The sequence below is a fragment of the Sphaeroforma arctica genome (assembly GCF_001186125.1).
Source record: "Sphaeroforma arctica JP610 unplaced genomic scaffold supercont1.164, whole genome shotgun sequence".
NCBI lineage: Eukaryota > Ichthyosporea > Ichthyophonida > Sphaeroforma > Sphaeroforma arctica.
Window position 1 is genome coordinate 86,761 of NW_014040394.1, and position 21,391 is coordinate 108,151.

At 43.6% G+C, this 21,391-nt stretch overlaps 2 protein-coding genes across 2 annotated transcripts in view; one reads left to right on the forward strand and one right to left on the reverse strand.

The window, feature by feature from the left end:
- Positions 1-5,523: 5,523 nt before the first annotated feature.
- On the reverse strand, positions 5,524-12,112 carry SARC_03282 (hypothetical protein). Its single transcript, XM_014302935.1, has 7 exons — positions 11,923-12,112; positions 10,289-10,578; positions 9,143-9,363; positions 8,927-9,048; positions 7,672-8,186; positions 6,592-6,798; positions 5,524-6,069 (listed from the first exon to the last, which is right to left on the reverse strand). Exons 1-6 carry the CDS (start codon positions 12,038-12,040, stop codon positions 6,595-6,597), a joined length of 1,470 nt encoding a protein of 489 aa, XP_014158410.1. The 5' UTR covers positions 12,041-12,112; the 3' UTR covers positions 5,524-6,069; positions 6,592-6,594.
- A 2,731-nt stretch (positions 12,113-14,843) lies between these two features.
- SARC_03283 (hypothetical protein) overlaps positions 14,844-21,391 on the forward strand; it is a gene marked incomplete at its 5' end in the record, with an annotated part of 7,383 nt that continues 835 nt past the window's right edge. The window contains 11 exons of the mRNA XM_014302936.1: positions 14,844-15,149; positions 15,405-15,509; positions 16,453-16,777; positions 17,062-17,132; positions 17,425-17,565; positions 17,750-17,952; positions 18,248-18,372; positions 18,536-18,635; positions 19,142-19,338; positions 19,981-20,157; positions 21,098-21,279. Coding sequence (XP_014158411.1) covers positions 14,844-15,149; positions 15,405-15,509; positions 16,453-16,777; positions 17,062-17,132; positions 17,425-17,565; positions 17,750-17,952; positions 18,248-18,372; positions 18,536-18,635; positions 19,142-19,338; positions 19,981-20,157; positions 21,098-21,279 — 1,932 coding nt within the window. The remainder of the gene's footprint in view (positions 15,150-15,404; positions 15,510-16,452; positions 16,778-17,061; positions 17,133-17,424; positions 17,566-17,749; positions 17,953-18,247; positions 18,373-18,535; positions 18,636-19,141; positions 19,339-19,980; positions 20,158-21,097; positions 21,280-21,391) is intronic.

Below are 21,391 nucleotides of genomic sequence, written 5' to 3' on the forward strand. Positions count from 1 at the left end.
CAAGATGCATCTCATTTCCAAGCGCTCTGAGCGCCATTGTAGAATCTATCAGTGGATTCACGTTGTACTCAAATCAATCGCCCTTGTGTGGTACTGTAGTGTTTGTTACCTCTACTGACAGATGTCTATTTTTAACTGCTAATGTTGGCCTTCCTACCCAGTTGAATCGCGAACAAACAAACCTAACTCAATGCTTTCTTTTATTGAAAGAAAAAAAGAGGTCAATCTGTATATAAGACATAGACACTTGCACCTACTTCGAGGCTCCCATCCCAAATAGAGCTTTGTATACTCACCTTGACCGTTATCTTTTAATCGTATCACCCCTTGTGGCAATCGATACGGAAGGTATTGAATTAAGGGTTCATGTGTTGTATACGTACCAACCACTTCATAAGAAAAACCATGCAAATTAACATAAGCGGCGATATGACTTCACGCCAGCCCAACAGAAACACAGAGTGTCAGAACACACGTGACCATTCCACCCACGCGTAAATTGCTCACGGAACGACAGTCCACATATGCATATACTTGTACAAAGATTACTATATTCCAGAGTCCACATACACTTGTACAAACATTCCCTTATTCCTAAGTCCACATGCACTTATACAAACATTTCCTTATTCTATCCGCACAGACCACTATGTGAAGAAAGAGAGACCCACACAAATATACGACATCATTGAGACGTTGCTGCCGCGTGCGCGTTGCGACTGCGAACCGCCAGAACACAGTGGCAAACTACTCGAATTGTAAGCAAGCCCCTCCTGTGCGGTGGTGCATTAAGTATATGCGTAGAAACGTATTCGTTATTCGTAACTTGCTGGGCACCTGATTGGTGGAACTTGCACGTATGCGTTCATACACGAAAGTGGGTGTCACTGGGCTGGTTGTACAGGCATGAAATGCCTTATACCAAGCGAGACAAACATCAGAAGAACAAGCGGTGACCAAACTCTATAGCGTCGATCACTGTGCGATGTTTTCTTCGGTGTGTGTGGGAGGGCTGTCGCTGCCCGGCGCAGCCAATCTTCACTATTCTATAGTGTGTGCCTGTGTGTTGCATGTTTTAGTATGTCGTGTGTGCCTGTGTGTTGCATGTTTTCAGTATGTAGTGTGTGCCTGTGTGTTGCATGTTTTCAGTATGTCGTGTGTGACTGTGTGTTGCATGTTTTCAGTATGCCGTGTTAGTCTGCGTGTTGTATGTTTTTAGTATGTCGTGTGTGACTGTGTGTTGCATGTTTTCAGTATGTCGTGTGTGTCTGTGTGATGCATATTTTCAGTATGTCGTGTGCGACTGTGTGTTGCATGTTTTCAGTATCTCGTGTGTGCCTGTGTGTTGCATGTTTTCAATATGTTGTGTGTGACTGCGTGTTGCATGTTTTCAGTATGTCGTGTGTGACTGTGTGTTGCATGTTTTCAGTATGTCGTTTGTGACTGTGTGTTGCATATCTTCAATATGTAGTGTGTGACTGTGTGTTGCATGTTTACAGTATGTCGTGTGTGACTGTGTTGCATGTTTTCAGTAAGTCGTGTGTGACTGTGTGTTGCATGTCTTCAGTATGTAGTGTGTGACTGTGTGTTGCATGTTTTCAGTATGTCGTGTGTGACTTTGTTGCATATTTTCAGTAAGTCGTGTGTGACTGTGTGTTGCATGTCTTCTGTATGTCTTGTGTGACTGTGTGTTGCATGTCTTCGGTATGCAGTGTGTGTTCCTGTTGTTTCCACGTACTGTATTAGTGCATGCTGTATGGATCGTGCAGCAGTTATCGCGTTTTGAGGGCCAGCCATTATGTAGTGTATGTCCCTGCGGGGTTTGTGCACGACATTATCATATACCGGGAATATATGTGATACGAATTAATGTTTTTATAGTTCTCGGATATGATACGAATCAATGTTTTTATAGTTCGGTATTTAAAGATTTTTTCTTTTCTTTTCTCCGAGGATATAACATGAATGGTGTGGTAGATTCGTTTCAACCGGGTTTAAACACAGTCTTTACGGCGTTTACATGGGCATCGACTTCAGTGAAGTGTACGACATCACACACTGCATTGACACGCACTACTATTAATTCCTTGTGTCCTGTGTCGGTTGTACCGCACTTCTGCTTTGCGCATCTCATTATTTTTGTACCAGATCGTAGCTCGATTCATATATGGCAGGTAGGCAAGTAGTTGAAATTCGCGCTTCAGACTGGTGACCCACAGTACGAAGGGTTTGTTCTGAATCTTCAATTGAGATATGCGCTCCTTGATAAGCTCTGCATTCCTAGTCACCATTGGCATTCTTGATGAGATCTTTGCATTCCTAATCCAGATCTGCCATTCTCATCCAAATTCACATTCTTAAACAAGATCTGCGTTTTTATTCATTCATTGCTCCATACTTTCAATGCAGATGGGGACCGCGCACGCCGAGGGCGGGATGGACAATTGTCACAGACACCTCACAAGACGTACGATGAGCCTCTCTCCCTGATGTTAGTTAAATATGTAGACTCAGGCTGGTGTATATAGACACCAACGGTTTTACTTTATTGGTAGGTATCAGCCAAGGACATACCGTTTCGAACCGAGACTCAAAATTAAACGGAACCTTACCGGTTCAGATATAAAATGCCGGCAACCACTCTATCGCACTACTGGTATCAATGAAGGACTATCTCTTTTATATCGACGTAGTGAGCGACTACCGTACTACTGGAATCAGCACGGGACACTGCATTGGGACTTAACGGAATATGCATGCCTATCTGGTGCGCACTTGTATAAAGTCGGCAACTACTGTGTGAATACCTAGGATCAACGAAGAGCACTACATAAGATTTTATAGAAACGCCATACCTATCTAGTTTAGACGCAGAAAAACAACAGCTGTTGTATTGTATCACTGGATTAATCAATATCAACCAACACTGACAGTGAAGTTATAAGTATCTGGTTCAGGTATAAGATCAGATTGCCACTGTTTTACTGCTGCACATGATACAGGACACTGTATTACGCACACAAGTGTTGACTTACATATACGTATAGATATAAAACAATACTCGTACGGATAACGTATAGCGGTGCTAGCCAAAGGTTGTATTCGTGCAAAAAAACGCTATACGATTGTGTAAGCGATTGAAGTTGTGTGCCATCATAGTGCACAGATGCCTCCTTGAACGATGCCTCGGGCCCTTTGTCAGAGTCAATTATGCTCAGAAAACGAATGTGATCCTCTGGTCCGCCCAAGAATGAGCCCACGAGTGCTTCATCGCTCTCTGTGCCGTCGACGTCTTCCCATGAACGCGAGCCCCACAGACGACACCCGTCCTGTTGGAGGTCAAGAGCGCTAGTCGAATTGTAGAGCATCTCAGATTTACCAGTTTTATAAAAGTATCTATGCACTTTGTGCGGCTTGGCCACCCATCTACCGGATATGTCCGGATGGGATGCGGACGAATCGGCTTCGACTGGCGCTGCAGCTACACACATATCGGAGGGTCCGAGTGCAGCTAGTGCCACGGAGATGATTGAAGCGATGCGCATAGTGTTTGTGTATTAAGAAATCGATGGTACGCAAGCTTTCATGTGTGAGTCAGTTTATATACTACTTTATTTATTCAGTTTCAAGCAAGTTCTATTTGGAAGTTGGACAAGTGTCCAAACGAGGTACATTCGTGTGCGCCACTAATAATCGATTTACCAGATTGGTCAAGATAAATATTTGGGCTTTGGGGTTGTTGGAAAAGAAAGTATCAATCTGTGTACATCTGCATTGCAAATTTGCTATTACACTATTAAAGTCTTTGTAAAATTGTATTATATACATAGCATCAATTATATCATGTATATGTACATCTGTAAAGTTGTACACGCTGATCGAATGATCGAATGATCCAGTGATCTCTGTACACAGATTCGGAATTTATTGTTTGGTGATTGTTCGCTGATGTGATATGATTAGCCAATAGAAACACACAACTATTTTTAGAGACATATTTCATTCAGATTCCTGTCTCCTGAATGGCTGAATACAGAATACTCAACTCCTAAGAATTCAGATCCCGATCTCAATGGAATTACAAAATACAATATGTACATAGCATCCACCCCAAGAATGTTTTAGTGATATGTGTTGCGTGATTACTGAAAACTCAACTTGAAACCATGTAATACCTGATACCCGTCACAGAGACAGACTGGCAGAAGCTACAGGCTACAGACTGGTCATTTTTATATTCTGGAAGCGGCGTTTTAAAATAAAATAAAACATTCTATTCACGTGTCAGACATCACCATTCCTTTTTCTCCGGACTCTCGAGTTTCGACGCAACAACCCTTTCCTTGTAGTAGCAAAAATCATTTTGCACGGAGTGACTACGCATCTTTTTGAACAGATAAAAGCATCACAATTGGATTGGAATGAAATTTCTTAGCGTGGCGGTGACAGCGCGAAGGATGCCGTTGTTGGAATGAGTGACCACCTATCACAGAAATAAAAGCGTTTGATTTTAAAAGATTTCTTACCGCGCGACTAGCCGATCGATTAATTGTTTATACTTCGGGCAGGACTAGCAGATGAATCATTTTAATCAAGGCTAGATTGGTCAGTGCTTCTACAAAAATTGGCAATTCAGTATCTGAAGTCCTTCGGACGATAGTTCAATCCCCCATATTTTTGTTCTATTTCTGTTTTTCTTCAAGAGAGGGTAATGATCTGAAGGTAGCAACCAGACTCCGTTGCTGAAGTGGCTAACAAAGAAAATTGCTGTAAATTGGTGACAACAACGATCGACCTCCATGGGCCTGCGATTGGAAACTAGCAATCCGTAAAGCCATTCGGTTTATAGTCCGCGAAGCCATTCGGTTTATAGTCCGCGAAGCCATTTTGTGTATAGTCCGTGAAGCCATTTAATTTATAATCCGTGAAGCCATTTGGTTTATAATCCGTAAAGCCCTTTGGTTTATAATCCGTAAAGCCATTTGGTTTATAATCTGTGATGCTGTTTATCTTGAGAGTGCACCTGCCCCTTGAGAGTTGTCTGACTATGGAATCGCTGTAGTACACAAATTTGGATTTCGCTTGCAACAGGCTGGTTTTTCATATATATTTATGACAACAAACTAGCACGTTTTATAGCACTCGAACAATGTTTAAAAAAATTATACGATGTGGAACGGTGGTTTGGCTTTAAAACGCGTAGCATTTTATGATTGATCTTCAAATTAAGCGAGTTATTCGTGTACCACGCCTCACATGATCACGCGCCTATGATAAGATAATGCAGCACGTTTTATAGCACTCGAACATTGTTTAAAAAAATTATACGATGTGGAACGGTGGTTTGGCTTTAAAACGCGTAGCACTATATGATTGATCTTCAAATTAAGCGAGTTATTCGTGTACCACGCCTCACATGATCACGCGCCTATGATAAGATAATGCAGCACAAATCCTCTGTTTATTCTATTCCATCAGCGGATTAATATCGATAAAGAATATCGAAACCCAAGAAGTATGAATACGTACACAGCAGTCTGTTTTTAGTTTATATATGCAATACCAGCAAAATATTGAAGTTTGGCATAACGAACCGCTTGAACCTCACAATTTAATCACTCAAGTTTGGCACACGTTTGCTCGCATAAAAAGCATGTAGCTGTATTGTAAGCCCACCTTATTTGTGCCTAAAATTTATTTTGATATCTCTAATTCATTCTGAAAGTTTGAAATACACTGTAAACACCGCAACAGAATATGAACATCATAAAACTGAACATGTGCATATCGGGGTTATAGGAAGCATAGTAGGTGTGAGTGATTGTGTTCTATGTGTCGTGTGTCTATATGTGCGTGTGTGTATATATACATATGTATGTGTTAATGTACGTATGCATTTGCATTTTCTTCTCAAAGCATGGTGTCGATCCCTTCAGGCTGGCTTGTATCCTCAGGCTAAACACTTCTGTGCTTGTAAGCCCACCAGGATTTATATTTGCGATGCTGAACGCAGCCAGCCCAGATAGTCGGCGCAACGGGTGACATCAAACTTCCGAAACAAAGCTAGATCTAAAAATAGAATAGGCAATGAAAATAAAGACAGATGTATTAGTGCAAACAAGACGAGTGTGGTAGCCAACATGAACTCTCAGAAAATGGCGGTACACCAGAAAACATAAGAACGTAATTAGTTAAGACTAATAAACGCAGTCTACACACATGTCCCACATATATAGCTGTGGTATATTTTTACCGATCCAGTACAACAACTACTAAAAGGAATATAGAAAAATTCTGTAATACACTCGCACCTCACACTAACTGCACATGGGCGTTGCAGAGTGCTGGTTGGTGACGAACAAGTATCGGAGCCCCCCTTACTGTCGCCGCCATTTTGAGCCAACGGGACGTAAGAATACAGTCGCCGCCGGTTTCAGTTGACGGCCAAGTACAGTGACATATATTGCACAAACTGTCACTCACACACAGACACACCAAGGCAATCTATACGCATATAACCTCAACATTACACATAATTCGACAGACAGGTACCTATCTCGGTTCCAACTGCGACCGTCTGTGTACACGTACCCTCTATTCCAGTTCATCCTCAGCCTTTTGCTCGGGGGATGGGGTAGACTTGTTCTTCATATTCTCGGTGGCCTTCTTCTGCTCAGCCAGCTTCTTCTCTAGGTGTTCCATGGACAGCTTCGGTTGAGGTACCTCTGGCACACACTTGCCACACATGCAGTCGAAGGCAAAGGCTTTTTTCAGCTCAGCGCGACGTTCCTCAGTTTTCTGTATGAGTGTCGAGGTATTTAGGGTTTAAAATATAAAATTTTCTGTTTAGAGTGGTATTTGGGGTTAAGAGTTTGAAGTATTTTGTTTGAGTGGTAGGCTATTGAGTCATCAGATGACAGGAGGCGAAAAGTACCTACACATTAAAGCATGCACATATAGATACACACGCACATATACCAATACTCCAAACACCTCGAAAAAAAACACGCTAGGAAATGCAACTTGATAACTGTTTTGTCAAACATACGTCCCACATATATATATATATTTCCATAACTAGATGCGTGCTCTTGTATGATGTGATGTTGGATGCACTTCACGAAGGACGACGCATAGACTGGGGTTGCACTGGCACGTCCCATACATAAATAAATATATCCCGCGTATGCAAAGAGATATGAAGTGTTTGATTTGGCGAGTACAAATTTAACAAACATTTACGGGGACCTAATTGCACACACACTTGCATACTAATTCGACAACAATGTATACGAAAGTGGAACATAGGCGAGGACTGAGCAGAGCATATGACGCTATAGCTCATGTCGATGTATGTAGAGAATGGGGATTCGAAACATAAGTCTAAAGATACCACACTCCAAAAGCGTTATATGTATTGTTCACCACGGCGCAGGTGTATGTGCGAATGCGCAAGCAGAAGTCGAACTGTTCGGTATATGTGCAGACACGCTCCATCATGGAACTATGATCTGCTTTATATCCAGGGGGGTTTAGGACGTTTGAGGGTTTGTTCTTAGGTACAGTCTATATACTTGTGGAAGGCAACCATGTACCACCAAATACTTACTCTAGCACGCATATACCACCCAGTACTTAGTCCGAGACATATACATTCTCCACCATCCATACCTTCATGCTGAATCCGTTGTATGCGAAGCAGACCTCGTCACCGGCCTTGATCGCCTTGCGAGCCGTGTACTGGATCTGATTCGTCTTTTTGACAAAGCTAATCTTCACGTTGGGGTCGCACGAGTGGTTCATAAAGCTTCCTGCGAGGTACACGGCGTGTCCAGACTTCACCATCAGTCCCTTGGGGTTGGGGTGGGTGGTGAACGGGATCGCGTTACGCTTGATCTTACTCAGCATCGCCGTGTAACTATCCAGGGTCAGGATCTGCTCGGCCTGCTCCACCTTGGCCGTTAGCACTGGCAGCAGCAGCGCAAACTCCTTTTTGACCATCTCATTGGGTGCGGGGAGGGGCTCGTCGAACGACAGGTGAGCGATGTCCGCGGTGCAGTCGCGTACGGGCTTGGGGTTGAACACCTGGGCGAGGGCTTTACCTACCATCAGCACCTCTTTGCGGCCGGTGGACTTGGTGTGTGCTACGAGCATGGCCATCGGGTCGGTGGGATCGGAGAACTTGGCTATAAATAGAATGGGATAAAATAAGTCGTACGGCGGATGAGCGATCCAGGACAGGTGTGTATTTTGGCTGGGAATTAGTGTTCGGTACGTTTAGTATCCATACATATAGATGTATGACATGCATATATGTTCAATCACGTGCTGATTGTAGAGCACCACAGCACAAAGAAATAACACGCGCGCTGTTGAAAGTACTTCACTAAGGAAGACGCAGAGACTGGTGATGCACGTTTTAACACGTCCATAAAGCCACACTCGCACTAAGACAAAGATAAGTTAAATGATTGATCTGGCACACGCACGCATACCAAGCAAAGTACTCAAGCTCATTGTGTGCACACAAAAGACCAAACCGAGTACAGGCGTCTCAGCTCATGTCTCACAATATGGGGTATACGGCGAACAACTCACTATCACGTGAATCATCTGAGAACACATTATGTGCAATTAAAACGCCAATGGGACATGTATAGGGGGGGCAACAATGTATAGGGGGGGCAACACGGCCAGGAATTGGTCAAGACACACTTTATAGCTAGCACTCATATATAGAATCGACAAGACCCCCCGATGACTGATCACAACCAACGACTAACGCCACACTTCCAGCCACCTTATCAGAAAACTGTGTTATCACGGTGTGTCACGCCACACTTTCAGCCACCTTATCAGAAAACCGTGTTATCACGGTGTGTCAACGTTTACTGCAGTTAAATTTTGCAATATAGCACAAACATACCTCCAGAACAAAGGATGGCGTGGTGGGATCCGAATGCGACATCGCGGCAATCGGTGCTGCAGTAGAACTCCTGGCCACAGTTTTGCGCACAGGGAACCACATCAGTGATAACAATGGCACATCTACAAGTAGAGTGCGAGAAGGACTGAAAGTTAGTGACTATGATAGGTTGTATGTGGAGAGTGAACACACAGCGAGTAAAGTTCGACGACATACAGTCCGCAATAACCGGCAGGATCCATATCCGGTAAGAGCGCGCTTAGGAAAGGCTTCTCGGTGTGGAATACATCACCCTCAGCAAAGTCCTTTACAGCGAACATGCAATTCTGTTTGTACTTGATATCCGTAGGCTCTACGCGCAGACCAGTATCCTCTCCAGGGAAGTTGTCGAAGTACTTGTCTCTGAGCACCTCTGGGTCAATCTTCTTAACCATAAGCTGATATATAAAAAACAAAACGGTGCATGATTAGTATGTGTTTGGTGCATGGCTGACAACCGAGGTTCATGGTAAACTACTGTTCACCTCACTAACTATCAGTAATTACGTATGCACATCGATTTCTTCAGATACCCAAGAGATTCATGTCTATGTATACAGAATGCAACACCATTGTGAAGTATTTTGGTCGAGACCATGTGGCAGTGACTGATTTCTTATGATCCTAAAGCACAACCACAGTTCCCAATTTAAGTCGAATGCTCGGTGCATTTTTTAGGCCCATAGCCCAACAGATAACGCAACATGATTTCTGAAATGTGAGACCGTCACTCCCGTGATTTCTATACACTAACACACACACATATATATTTATTTCGTATCACTAAACGGAAAAATAATCAGATTGCAATCTCGTATTCTGAGAACGATCGAGCCAGCCTCTTCGTCGAGCATATCTGATATGCTTGGATGATAATCCTTTTTAACAGATGCATAGTATGCATGAACTGAAACTTTACATACAATGCCACATTTCATATATAGGGTTTCAGGGTTTAAAACAATCTACACATATTTGTAGCCGTAAATATATCACGCTGGCACACAAGCACGTGTATTTATATGCTAATATAACAAGGAAAGGCAAAGCACACATGTTTACACACCTTGAGGCATCGCCTTCACCGACATACACGAGCCTAAGCCATGAGCTAGACCTATTTCACACCACACTACAACGAAAGACAATAATAATCGACCTGACAACCATTGCAAAGACATAGACCAATCGACTACTACAAACACTTCAACAAATGACCAGGTATTTATACTGCTGCCTATACAAATATTGTTATAAACATAATATAACCTTTATATAGGCGTAGCAACGCCAACCCCCAAGCACTCAACACATCGCACATACCGAGAACAACTCCTCGGGGATCGACTGCTTCAAATACACCAGGATATCAATCGGTGTCTCCGAAACCGTCACGGCGTTCGCAAAGTGTGTCGCGCATCCATCCAGATCTCCCTTGTTAAGCGCTTCTTGCCCAGCCTGCATCTGTGCCACAAAGAATGCGCCTACAGCATCCTTATCAGAGCTGGCAGCCGCTTCTGCGGCCTCGGCCTTTGCTGCTTCGGCCTCGGCCTTTGCTTTCTCTTTGAGTGCGGCGAGTGCGGCAATCTTAGCTTCGCGCGCCGCGGCTTTGCCTGTGGTGGGGGAACATTCAATAATGAGACAGATGATAAGAATTCATATGTATGTATGTAATAAATATACGACGATACGTACATTCAAGGTTAGAAATACTCGCAAAGCAGCCTTTCTTCGTATGGATTCACGTGATAAGAGATACCGATGTATGCCAATTGTCGGGGGCGGGGGGTGCGGTTAGAAACTATATACGAACGTTTGAACTACTACTCGAGGAATTTTATGGTCTGCCTGCGCCCAGGACTGTGGGGCACTCAGACGAACATAATACATATATGTGTACATAGAGATCAAGGAGACCGTCTGTTATACGCAAAAAATGCACTTCTAAAAGAATACTAGGGCGCGTTTACGCACAAGTAGTTCCAGCAACATTTCTGACCGAATTGACTCCATTTGAGGATTAATTCCCCTGTGCAATGCTGGTATATGGTGTTCACTGAGACCGAAATATATCACAAAAATGTCCCGTATGACTATTTGGGACATCAAATAAAGAAATACATCCGTACATTCAAAAATACACCGTAGATGACTCAAACCATGTGAAAATATGTACTTACTCGTGCGGTGAATTATAGAACCACCACTGCAAATATCAAAAATGTCAACTTACAGACAACAACGTATATCAAGGTCAACCTCCCTATGGCCGACACCATATTCCAGCCATGGCGTCGAATGTTCTTATAGATACAGTGCGCCACAGATAAACTATCAACATGTGATAATTTTATGGTTACTTCACGACAAAGACGCCATGGTAAGCAATCAGACACGGGCAGTACATACGACTGTTAATTCAGAGTCTAGACTTATCTATGTATAATAATGCAGAACCCCATCTTTTTACCAATTTACTACGCAAACACAAGTGTACACAACATACACATAGCGTATACAACATATATATATATATATATATATATATATAACATTAGTATGATCGGGGGAGCGTATTGTAGGACGATTCACGAGTAGTGATTGCGAGCGAAGAGCGTCTCCTGATCTAGGGCTAACTGATACTAGGGAATGGCTTGGCTATGCATAATAGGAAGCAGCTGGCGAGCTTTCTGCCACTCGTGACGAGAGTTTGCATCGGCGTCGTCGCTCGTCGTACGCTATATATATATATATATATATATATATATATGTATGTATGTATGTATATATATATATTATAAATAAAATAACCGTTCCCGATCGTGATAGCCAAATGTGCTATCGCGTCAGTCTACATCATCACAGTTATCCAGAACTAATATCAAATCTAGACTGCATACACATAGTGCAGAAGCGCATAGTCAAAGAAATCCTATCGAAAATCCGAAGCGACATACGTGCTTTGACCTTCTTCCTGTATTCGGGGTCTGATGTGCGCACGTGATCCAGGTAAGCGATGGTACCCACAACGGCCACAGCGGTGGCGGCTGCTACAGCAACTCCTTTATATGCCATGATGTACTGTGTGCTATGTACTGTGCAAGGTTATGTACGGACAAAAATATATCTTGTACAAATATAGCGTTGTGTGACACTGACTAAATAGGACTATCTCTATCGCTAGGCAGGAGATCATCCTCTCTGTACGGATTTGACTAAAATACGTCAGGAATTCATACGTTTCGCAGGAAGAAACGCATGCGATTTTTAAGGATCACGTGGTTTACGTTTATCCGACTAAGGAAATGGAGCGTTAGACAAAGCATCGATCAATATATATACGTAAATCCCTTTACGGTACGTAAACGGTTTGACACTTGTCCTGACCAGCTGATCCTGGGTCCGCCGAGTTCATATAAAATACCCAGTCCCGACTTTCCGGTTAAATTGCGGTTAAAACGTTGACGTCGATTTTTATTTTTATTTTTGTGATATTTTTACTTCTTGTTTATTTTTCCAAGAAGTCATTGGTCAGTCGCTCTCAGTCTCTCAGAGTCTCAGACTGTCAGCCACTGCAGTGTCAGAATGTCAGAGCGTCAGTCTCAGACCGGCGACTCTTTATTTACAAAAATAGGGTCTGCTGGTCAGCTGGTGCCACGTCCGTGTGTACAGCATAATTTCATTATTATTATAAAACAATAATAAACCGGAAAGTCGGAAAGTCGGAAACAACCCCCCTAGTAAGTCTGGAATGCGGGATCTTTTCTCTTGTTATGCTGCTTTTGCTGCTAATAACCAAATACTATACAATACGAGAGACTTGCACGCGACTTTCTAGTTTCTTAAGTACGATGTAGGCTCGAAATTCATTCCAAAATACGTCTCTACCCGTGTACAAAAGTGTTTGATCGAAACAAATGCGTCTTCGATATATAGTTCCATTTAGCTTCAACAATTTTTGAATATGACGTGAGCTGAACTCTGTCTCCAACGTGCTGTCAAGTGACTAATTGTTCTAGCATGCAGTGATTGTCTTCGTCACGTTTCAGATTCTTCTCTATTACTGGTAGTAATTCAAAAAGAGGTCAAATCACTATTACACGCGTATGATATACGTATTATATATATATATATGCACATACACACACACACGCATATATATATATATATATATATATATATGCGTGTGTGTGTATATACTATATTTATATACTATAATAGTATTATAATATTTATATATATAATACTAGTATATTTGGATATATATCTATATATCTATATATATATATTTATATAGTTGTAGATATTTTAATATATATAAAGCGGTTGTTATGTGGTGGTGATTGCGGCTTAAAAACGCAACGTATATTTTGCTGATTAATAGTGGTCAGGACGCCTTGTCCCATTCAGAAAAGAATCGGCTGAATATTGAGCATTGTACTGTATTTAGACGCACTAGTACGTCTAGGTTTCATGGATACATCATCCTGGTCTGATAATATTCTACTATCGCAATAATATAACTCATTGTCAATTCCAAGCATGCATGAGACTGAAGTGAGACTGAAGCCATTTCACCATGCTTTTAATTTTATTATGCAGGCTTAGCGTATTTATTTCGCTCTCTTGGGTTGAATACATTTACGTATCTCTTGCATTACTTTAGTCTCTACTTGCTATAAAGGCGACGAGATATGGGAACGACAGTTAGAAATCGAGGATGAGGTTCTTCAGCGAAGTAACAATTTTTTTAACACTGAAAGTTCATGGTTCATCAGTCACTCATTAGTCACTCATCAGCGCTATGTATATTTGTTTATTTTAGAAGCCTAAATCCTACTACATTAATACTTAGCCTGCTGCATGACATATATATATATGTATATATATTTATATATATATAGCCTCTTGAAAATAGCACACCAGGAGTGTTCTATTTTCAGGAGGCTAGGGTAAAACAATGCAATCAATATACACATAGCCTCCTAAAATAATTACAATCTTACTAGGCTATGATATACAATATACATTTGTACTCGATTAGAGTCCGACATGTATATGTGTCTTATACTGTCTTACTCTACTCGTGAAATACATATCATATCAGAGACCTGACCTCATTACGTTTTACGTTGTATATTTTACGTTCGCGCTTAACGTTTACATTGGTTTGGTTCTGCGTGTGGGTGCTAGGAATATGGGACGGTATTTGGGTTCTGAGGTGCATTATATCTCACCCGTTCCAGAATCCTACTATCCTCAATAATAGGACAGAACCTTCTACAAATATTTGTCGTAGCGTTTTCAATTGCCAAAAAAAAGTACGTTTACGTTCAACGACCTTTTTAAAAAAGCTAAAAGTTTTAGAGCGCGAGTGCTAGACACATTTAAGACTTGCACCAAATTCATACAATTAATACATGCTGTAAATACTAAGCACTTGTTGCGCCAACCGATTCATGTATCTCATATGTAGTCTCCAACCTTGACTTCATTTAGTATATATTGCCTACTACACATGAGACTTGGTCTCTCGATAACATAGTGCACCGCGGGTTCACAACGAACAGTTCATGTTTATATCTGTTTCTGGTGTATTTATGAATGTCCAACGTGTAAAATCTTCTTTGTACTGCCTCGCGGTGGCGCATTCTGCTATAGTAAATCTCAAGTTACTAGAGCAGCAATATATATATATCGTAATTATATCACAGTAAGGTTGCAAGTTTGTGGGTGCGATCAAACACCTCGTGCTACTTCCAATTATAGTTAGAAGCAAAGTATATTTATACTCTTCTACATGCATATTTCGACTCAATTGGACAGAATCAGAATATACTTTGTATTTTTTCAAAATACATACATCGAGTACAGCAACATGGATTCTGCTAACATGTCTTCGGCGACCAAGGATTCCGATAAAAAGGACCTTAGACATACTCTGTCTGTGGGCAACAACAACAACAACAACAACAAAGGCCGTCAAGACAGACAAGACAGACAAGACAGCAGACTCACTGAAACCATAGCGTCACCAGGAAGTCCTGAAGCCCGGGTGGCATGTAGGGATGCAAGCCGACGTGCGCGACCGAGCAGAGATAGGAGAGATACTAAAGGGGAGACTCAAGCTGGCCACGTGCTGCACATAGAGGGCGATCTTCCCGAGAATGCGGGCCATGCTAAGGTTTCTATTTATGTACCGACCAACAAACTCAGCATACAGAAGCGCATTTGCGCACCATCAGGCTCGTCAAGTGTTAATACAGCCCAACTCGTCAGATGGTGTAGAGATGCGAGTTACGATCGCACGTGACCACGCTCTACTACATAGCCTATTGAGTGGGCAAGTACTCACACAATACTGCGTTTGTTTTTCTCTCTCCCGTGTGTGTGTGTGTGTGTGTGTGCATGCTGCATGCATCTGCTACCAACGGCACAGACACATCTCTTGGCACTCGAGGCTGAGATGCTCGAGCTGAAACGGCGCAACGAACAGTTAGAAGCTACACAAGCGGTCGCCGACAGAGATGCGCGCACGGCCAAGGTTCGTTGCTGTGTGTATTGTTTCAGATCTACTTGTTCAAACAGTTAGACAATGCTGGCTGATATGTACACAGATATACACACGTATGCCTTCCACGATACACGTCTTTGCTTTCATTTTCAGAGAATGAGTCTGTGGACGGGTCCATGAAGCCATCCAGGGTTACAGTTCACGCTGCGCTGTGGTAAAGCAGTCTTGGCGTTGTGCGTATTTTGTTTGTAGTATACCGATCTATGTAGCCTGGCAGCTGTACTAATCCATCTGTGCACCATCGTATGATCGGCTCTCGCATGCGATATCAGATTGGACAAGCCATGTCGCTAGACCACTGTTGTGACATGGCAAGAACAGGGTTGTGCCTGGAGTGGGTATACTATTCATATACCAAAACACTTGATACCTTACCATACCAATAATCAGTCTCTCATGCGGTAGGTCGGCCTGGTTAGATGATACCCTCACACTACAGCAGATCATACCATGGGGACATATGTAGGGAACTTGACTAGCTAGGGGAAAGTGACCTGGTTACCAGGTAGCCGCCAGTTGGAGTTCGATATTCCAATGATCTGAATACGTATCTGTTCTTGGCCGGTCTACTCGTTCGATGTCACCATTGAAGATGTTGAGAAACGCGACTGTGAATGTCTGCTATATCAAGAAAGCAGATATGCATTCGGACTAAGCCGTACACTTGATCACGGTTTCACTAATTATTTGACCCATTCAACACAATTATTGGCCCATTCAAGAGCTATACTATGAATAACGTTTATGAGCTATACTACAGGTCCTTACACATGAACTGATAACACGTTAAAATCGATATAGTACCCGTGCAGCAATCTTCAAGGGCTATACTATGAATAACGCTCATGAGCTATACTACAGGTCCATACGTATGGACTGATAGCACGTTAATATCGATATAATACCCGTGCAGCAATCTATAGAGCGGCTTCGCGAGCGCTTGACCACCACCTCTAAGAAGTACGCAGACCTCAAATTGGACTATAAAGACCTGCGACACGACTACAGGCGACTCAAAGACTCGCACGCACAGCTCAAAGAAGACCGCCAACAACTCACAGACACACACACGGCCGGTGAAGCCGTAGGCGATCTGGGACCTTGTTTATACTGCCTCCGGCCATTGCCCCAGGGGTTTGTATCGCATGTGGAGTTGGATTTAGAGTACCAGTTGAAGGCCGCTCTGCCTGTGCCGCAACCGCGGGCGAACGGGCACGTGGCTCATTCCGAGCAACAAAGTATGTGTATGCGAGTATGCGTATGAGACTAACAAAGTATGTGTATGAGAATAACAAAGCATGTGTATGCGAGTATGTGTATGAGACTCTCGCGTCTGCTGGGGTAGCAAGGAGGCCGGTGTAACGAAAGGAACAAATCAGCATCATGTCACACCTTTGAAGTAAATATGCTGCGGACGAATTGAGTATGCACACTCTTCTGCATTCTGGCCCATTCTGTGTGTACACTCATATACAACTCTGTATTCAGCACTCGCTTTGGCTTTGTCGCATAACTTCTCCAGATGGGTATGCCGCTGACGTGCCTGACCGCCTAGACCCAACCGATGCCCCACTTACGGCCCAAGACATGCAGGTGCGCAATCCTTGGCACAAAGTAATGATTACCTAGCGGAAGTTGCAACGGCGTGTGACTACGTGCATGGACCACCCATTAGCGTGCATTGATAGTTCTGGTCGTGTGGGTACTTGAGTGGTATCAGCATGCTCACTTGGGCTGTTGATGTCGATGTTGCTATTGGTTGTCAGAGCATTGTTGATGCATTTAGTCTCGTCGCGGCGTATATAGTTAAAAACCCGAGAGACGTATGACTTTGGATCTACTACCACGCCTCAACCTCTGCCGTTCCTCCACACAAAATCCACAGCACATTGCACTGCAGAATACCGGAATGATGTGGGACGAGAATAGCGGGATGTACTACAACTACGCCACCGGCTACTACTACCACACACAGTCGGGCCTTTACTTTGACCCCACGGCCCAGGCTTACCATCACCTCAACCCGGTGAGTCATACATGTTTATGTAAATCGTTAAACGCGTGGTTAAGGGAAGGACGTTGTGGCTCAATGCTCGGTCAGCATCCTACCTCATTTTCGTTTGTTACAGTTTATCTGCGTTTAAAGACTCGCACTCGTGACTGAGTTATTGTACTCAAATTGCCTAATCCTATGTATTCGGCTACTTCAGACCACAAATGAATACGAGTTCCACTCCTCGGCTGCGGATTGGGTGGATAATAACTATGGCAACGGAGCCACCGCCACAACCGCAGCCACCCAGCATGCGGCAGAGGAAGAGATACTGTGCATCCGATTGATCGTGCAAGAGTCGCCGAATGCACCCGCAGGCACAGTCTACGTAGTGGGGTTGGATGGAGGCACTATCGGACGGTGAGTGTTGCATGCAGACATGTGTATGTGTGTTTACAGAGAGGGATGTACACGTATCATCTATGTGCAAATATCACCAGTTGTGCCTAAAGGTATTATCCCTGCATTAGGGCTGGCTGCTGACACAATTGAACGGAGAGTGCTGAATATAGTTATAGGTGTATCTACTTGCATACAAGCAGACGTATACACACACGAAATCGTGTGTACCTGAGGGATGCTTATAAATCAAATCGCTGTGTGTGAATCTTATACCCTTTCTTGTACTTCTGTATATTCTGTGACAATCACACAGAGAAAGCGGACATGGCCATTTGATCCAATTCAAAGAGGCCAGTGTATCGCGTGACCACGTGGAGATACGAACGTGGCCCAGCGAAGACGAGAGAGTCACACAGCTCACCCAGCAATGGCGTCCGGGTGTGTGTGTGTCAATACACGTTTATGTGCTGTGCGGCATGTATCAGTGTTGTTAGTAGGTGGATCATCATCAGTGAGATCAACGGTCCTTCATATTAGAATGTTCCTGTGTTCTAGATTGCTATACAATACACCGTGGCTCACGGTGCTTTGCTTTGTACAGCTGAGGATGCTGAGGACTGCATTGCCACACCCTTTTGGCTGCGAGACTTGGGGAGTAGTGAGGGCACCTATATAAACGACCGAAAGATTCCTGCGGCAGAGTAAGCGGGTTGCAAGTGGCTGTGTGCGTGAGTGACGGTGTGGTAGCGTAGTGTTATATGCCCGAGAATGTTGGTGTTGTGTGTACGATTCGGATAGATGTATATGCGCCGAAGGTCTGTTTTCGTGTGCACGCGCGTGCAAGTGGGGCTTATATATGTGTATATAGCCATTTGGCTTACGTATGTGTATATAGCCATTGTTAATTGCATATATAAAGTTTGCCTTTGTACACTCTTAAATACACATCGGTGCAAGTGGTACCATAAATGTACACTTTAATCCTACGAGAATACCGTCGTTCTTGTTTCTTCAACTACTTACTATATATAACTCAGGGCACATATACTCATACAATACGGCAACAGATCACATACGCCTTGGCATTGCGCCTAAATTATCATTGAACACCTGCATAAAATCTCATGTGTGTAGTGCTCTGTAGCAAGCAATGGTTGGTAGCGTGACTAGTCTCATAACATACCAATATTCGCAATACTGTACACAGTAAAAGTAATGAGGATTCCGGACTACATCGGCAAGGCTTGTTCCATAAAGACACGCTGTGGATAGGAGAAACAACGCTGTTAGTTCATGCGCATCCCGGTTCGCAGTCCTGCGCTGTGTGTGCCCAGTCCTTTGAGACCCCAACTCACACCCCGGCCAATTCAGCGGCGGGTGCCAGTGGGTGGACGTCCATTGCAGGTGTGTATATGTGGCCTGATACGATACTCATACCACATTGATAGTATCCCAATACTACCAGTGATAAGCCTCTGTTTCCGGTATTGCGTGAGGGTCTATACCAAACGGATATTGTAATTGTGCCAGGTGATCACAATTAGTTGTATTCATACTGTTTTTTGGGTATCAACCCTGATTCGCCTACGGATTGCCTGGGATCATATCCGATTCCTCCGGCAATATCATTTAGTACCGATTGAATGTTCACTCCGTGTGCGCATGGGCCACAGACTGTCACAGCTAGCCGAGTCTTGATCCTCTCCGCGGTGTTGTCACCTCAAAGTCATGGCATATACGGTGACGCTGAGTCGCCCTCGTATTGCCCTGCTGCTCTGTCACCCACCCTGTACTGTTAGAGACTGTTGGTGTTTTAATCCCAATCCTCAAACCGAAGTACATGCCATTGGTTACCAATATAGCCGCTCATTTGATTGGCCCAGCTGGACTACTGTATTGCTATAGCACGACTCCTTTTTTGGCCGCTGCTTGAAACTTGGTCTAATGCTTTGATTGTTTTTCTCTTGCATACGCATTCTCACTCTACCTGTGTCGCTGTCATGTCATGTATTGAGCCTTTCTCGCCACTGCCAAATCTATACTCAGCCGCTCCGGTGCAGATCACTAAACCTGGCCACTCAGTGCAACCACAGACAACCGTCGATCTCCCCGGCCTAAAAACAGGTCGAGTAGACCACCACATGGAAATGCATAAACGGAAGTTCGGTCTCGACAGGGAGAGTCGGGCCGTGAACCCGCAGGTGATGCCGGATATGACTTACGGTAGGTGTGTAGAGGTGTGTGTAGGTGTGTGTGCGTTTACATGTATGTGTGGATAGGTCAGCCTGTATGTGGCAGTGCATATGTGTAAATTTGTACTGGGTAAGTGTATCTGTGTGTGTACGTGGCACTGTATAAGTGTATGTACATGGCAGTGTACATCTGTATATATACAACAATGTATATGTATACATACGCTCGCCCGCACAAGGCAGCGATTGTGTGGATGGCTTGTTTCCGAAGGGCATGAACTACTTCCGACTCTGTGCAATTATCACAGCGCATGCGTGATCAGGCGTTGTGTCGGGCTAGTATTGGAATACGTGCATCTTACCTGCGTATAATGGTACGTGCGAGGGTGCAGGAGGGTTGCGAGCGTTCTTCAGTTACTTTCTTTCTAGTTTGAACCCCACTGTTTCGATCTGCTATGTCCCTGTCACGTCTACTTCGAGTCTCATTTGTAGAGTTGTTCATCTATACGCTTGCTGCGGGATTGTTAACTTTTTATCGGGACATACGAATACTTGTCCCTCGTTTGGACGTGCCAGAGGCAGGTGGTCTGATTGAGTACGCATGTTTGGGAGATTGTATGCGCATACGTGTTGCCGCATGTTTGGACGTTCACTGTAAGTATGCATTTGTGCTGTACGGGCATGTCGTCAATCGTACATTATTTTGACTTCTGTTTGAGCGCTATCTCTGTTTGTTCAAATATTCTAATAAGGCCTGCATTCGAATAGCTACATGGCCCTGCATATGAAAAGACTCGGGGCCATTGCTCTGTCAGTGCAGTGAGGAGTGGCTGGCACGCTGTGTTTATAATCACCATTTTTATTCGTGAAAAGTTGTGCAGGAGATGGCAATACATCTGTATATATGGCGTACCTGAACATACATGAATAGAATCGCACATAAATATTGGATGCAACATTCGTAACCGCAGTTGATAGAGCCAAGAAACGGCGGGTCGACAAACCCGGTGGGCACTGGACTGATACCTGGGACCGTAACGCTCCTGTCCAATCCGCATCTGAGGCCAAGCCAATTGAAGCTACCAATAAAGGGTTTAAACTACTCCACAAAATGGGTTGGAGCGGAGGCGGGCTGGGAAAAGTTGGGAACGAGGTAGGTGCATCCCTATGAATGTTATGACTGTATATATTGGAATGTCCCAGGCGGTCGGGAGGGTACAGTTGTCGCAGTGAAAATTGATGGTTGTGACGACTGGGGTTTCTTC

Coding starts and splice junctions, on each gene's coding strand:
- SARC_03282 (XM_014302935.1), bottom strand. CDS start 12,040: ATGGCATATAAAGGAGTTGCTGTAGCAGCCGCCACCGCTGTGGCCGTT. Junction 10,579..11,922: donor CAGGAAGAAGGTCAAAGCAC/GTATGTCGCTTC, acceptor CCCCCACCACAG/GCAAAGCCGCGGCGCGCGAA. Junction 6,799..7,671: donor ACAACGGATTCAGCATGAAG/GTATGGATGGTG, acceptor ACACTCATACAG/AAAACTGAGGAACGTCGCGC.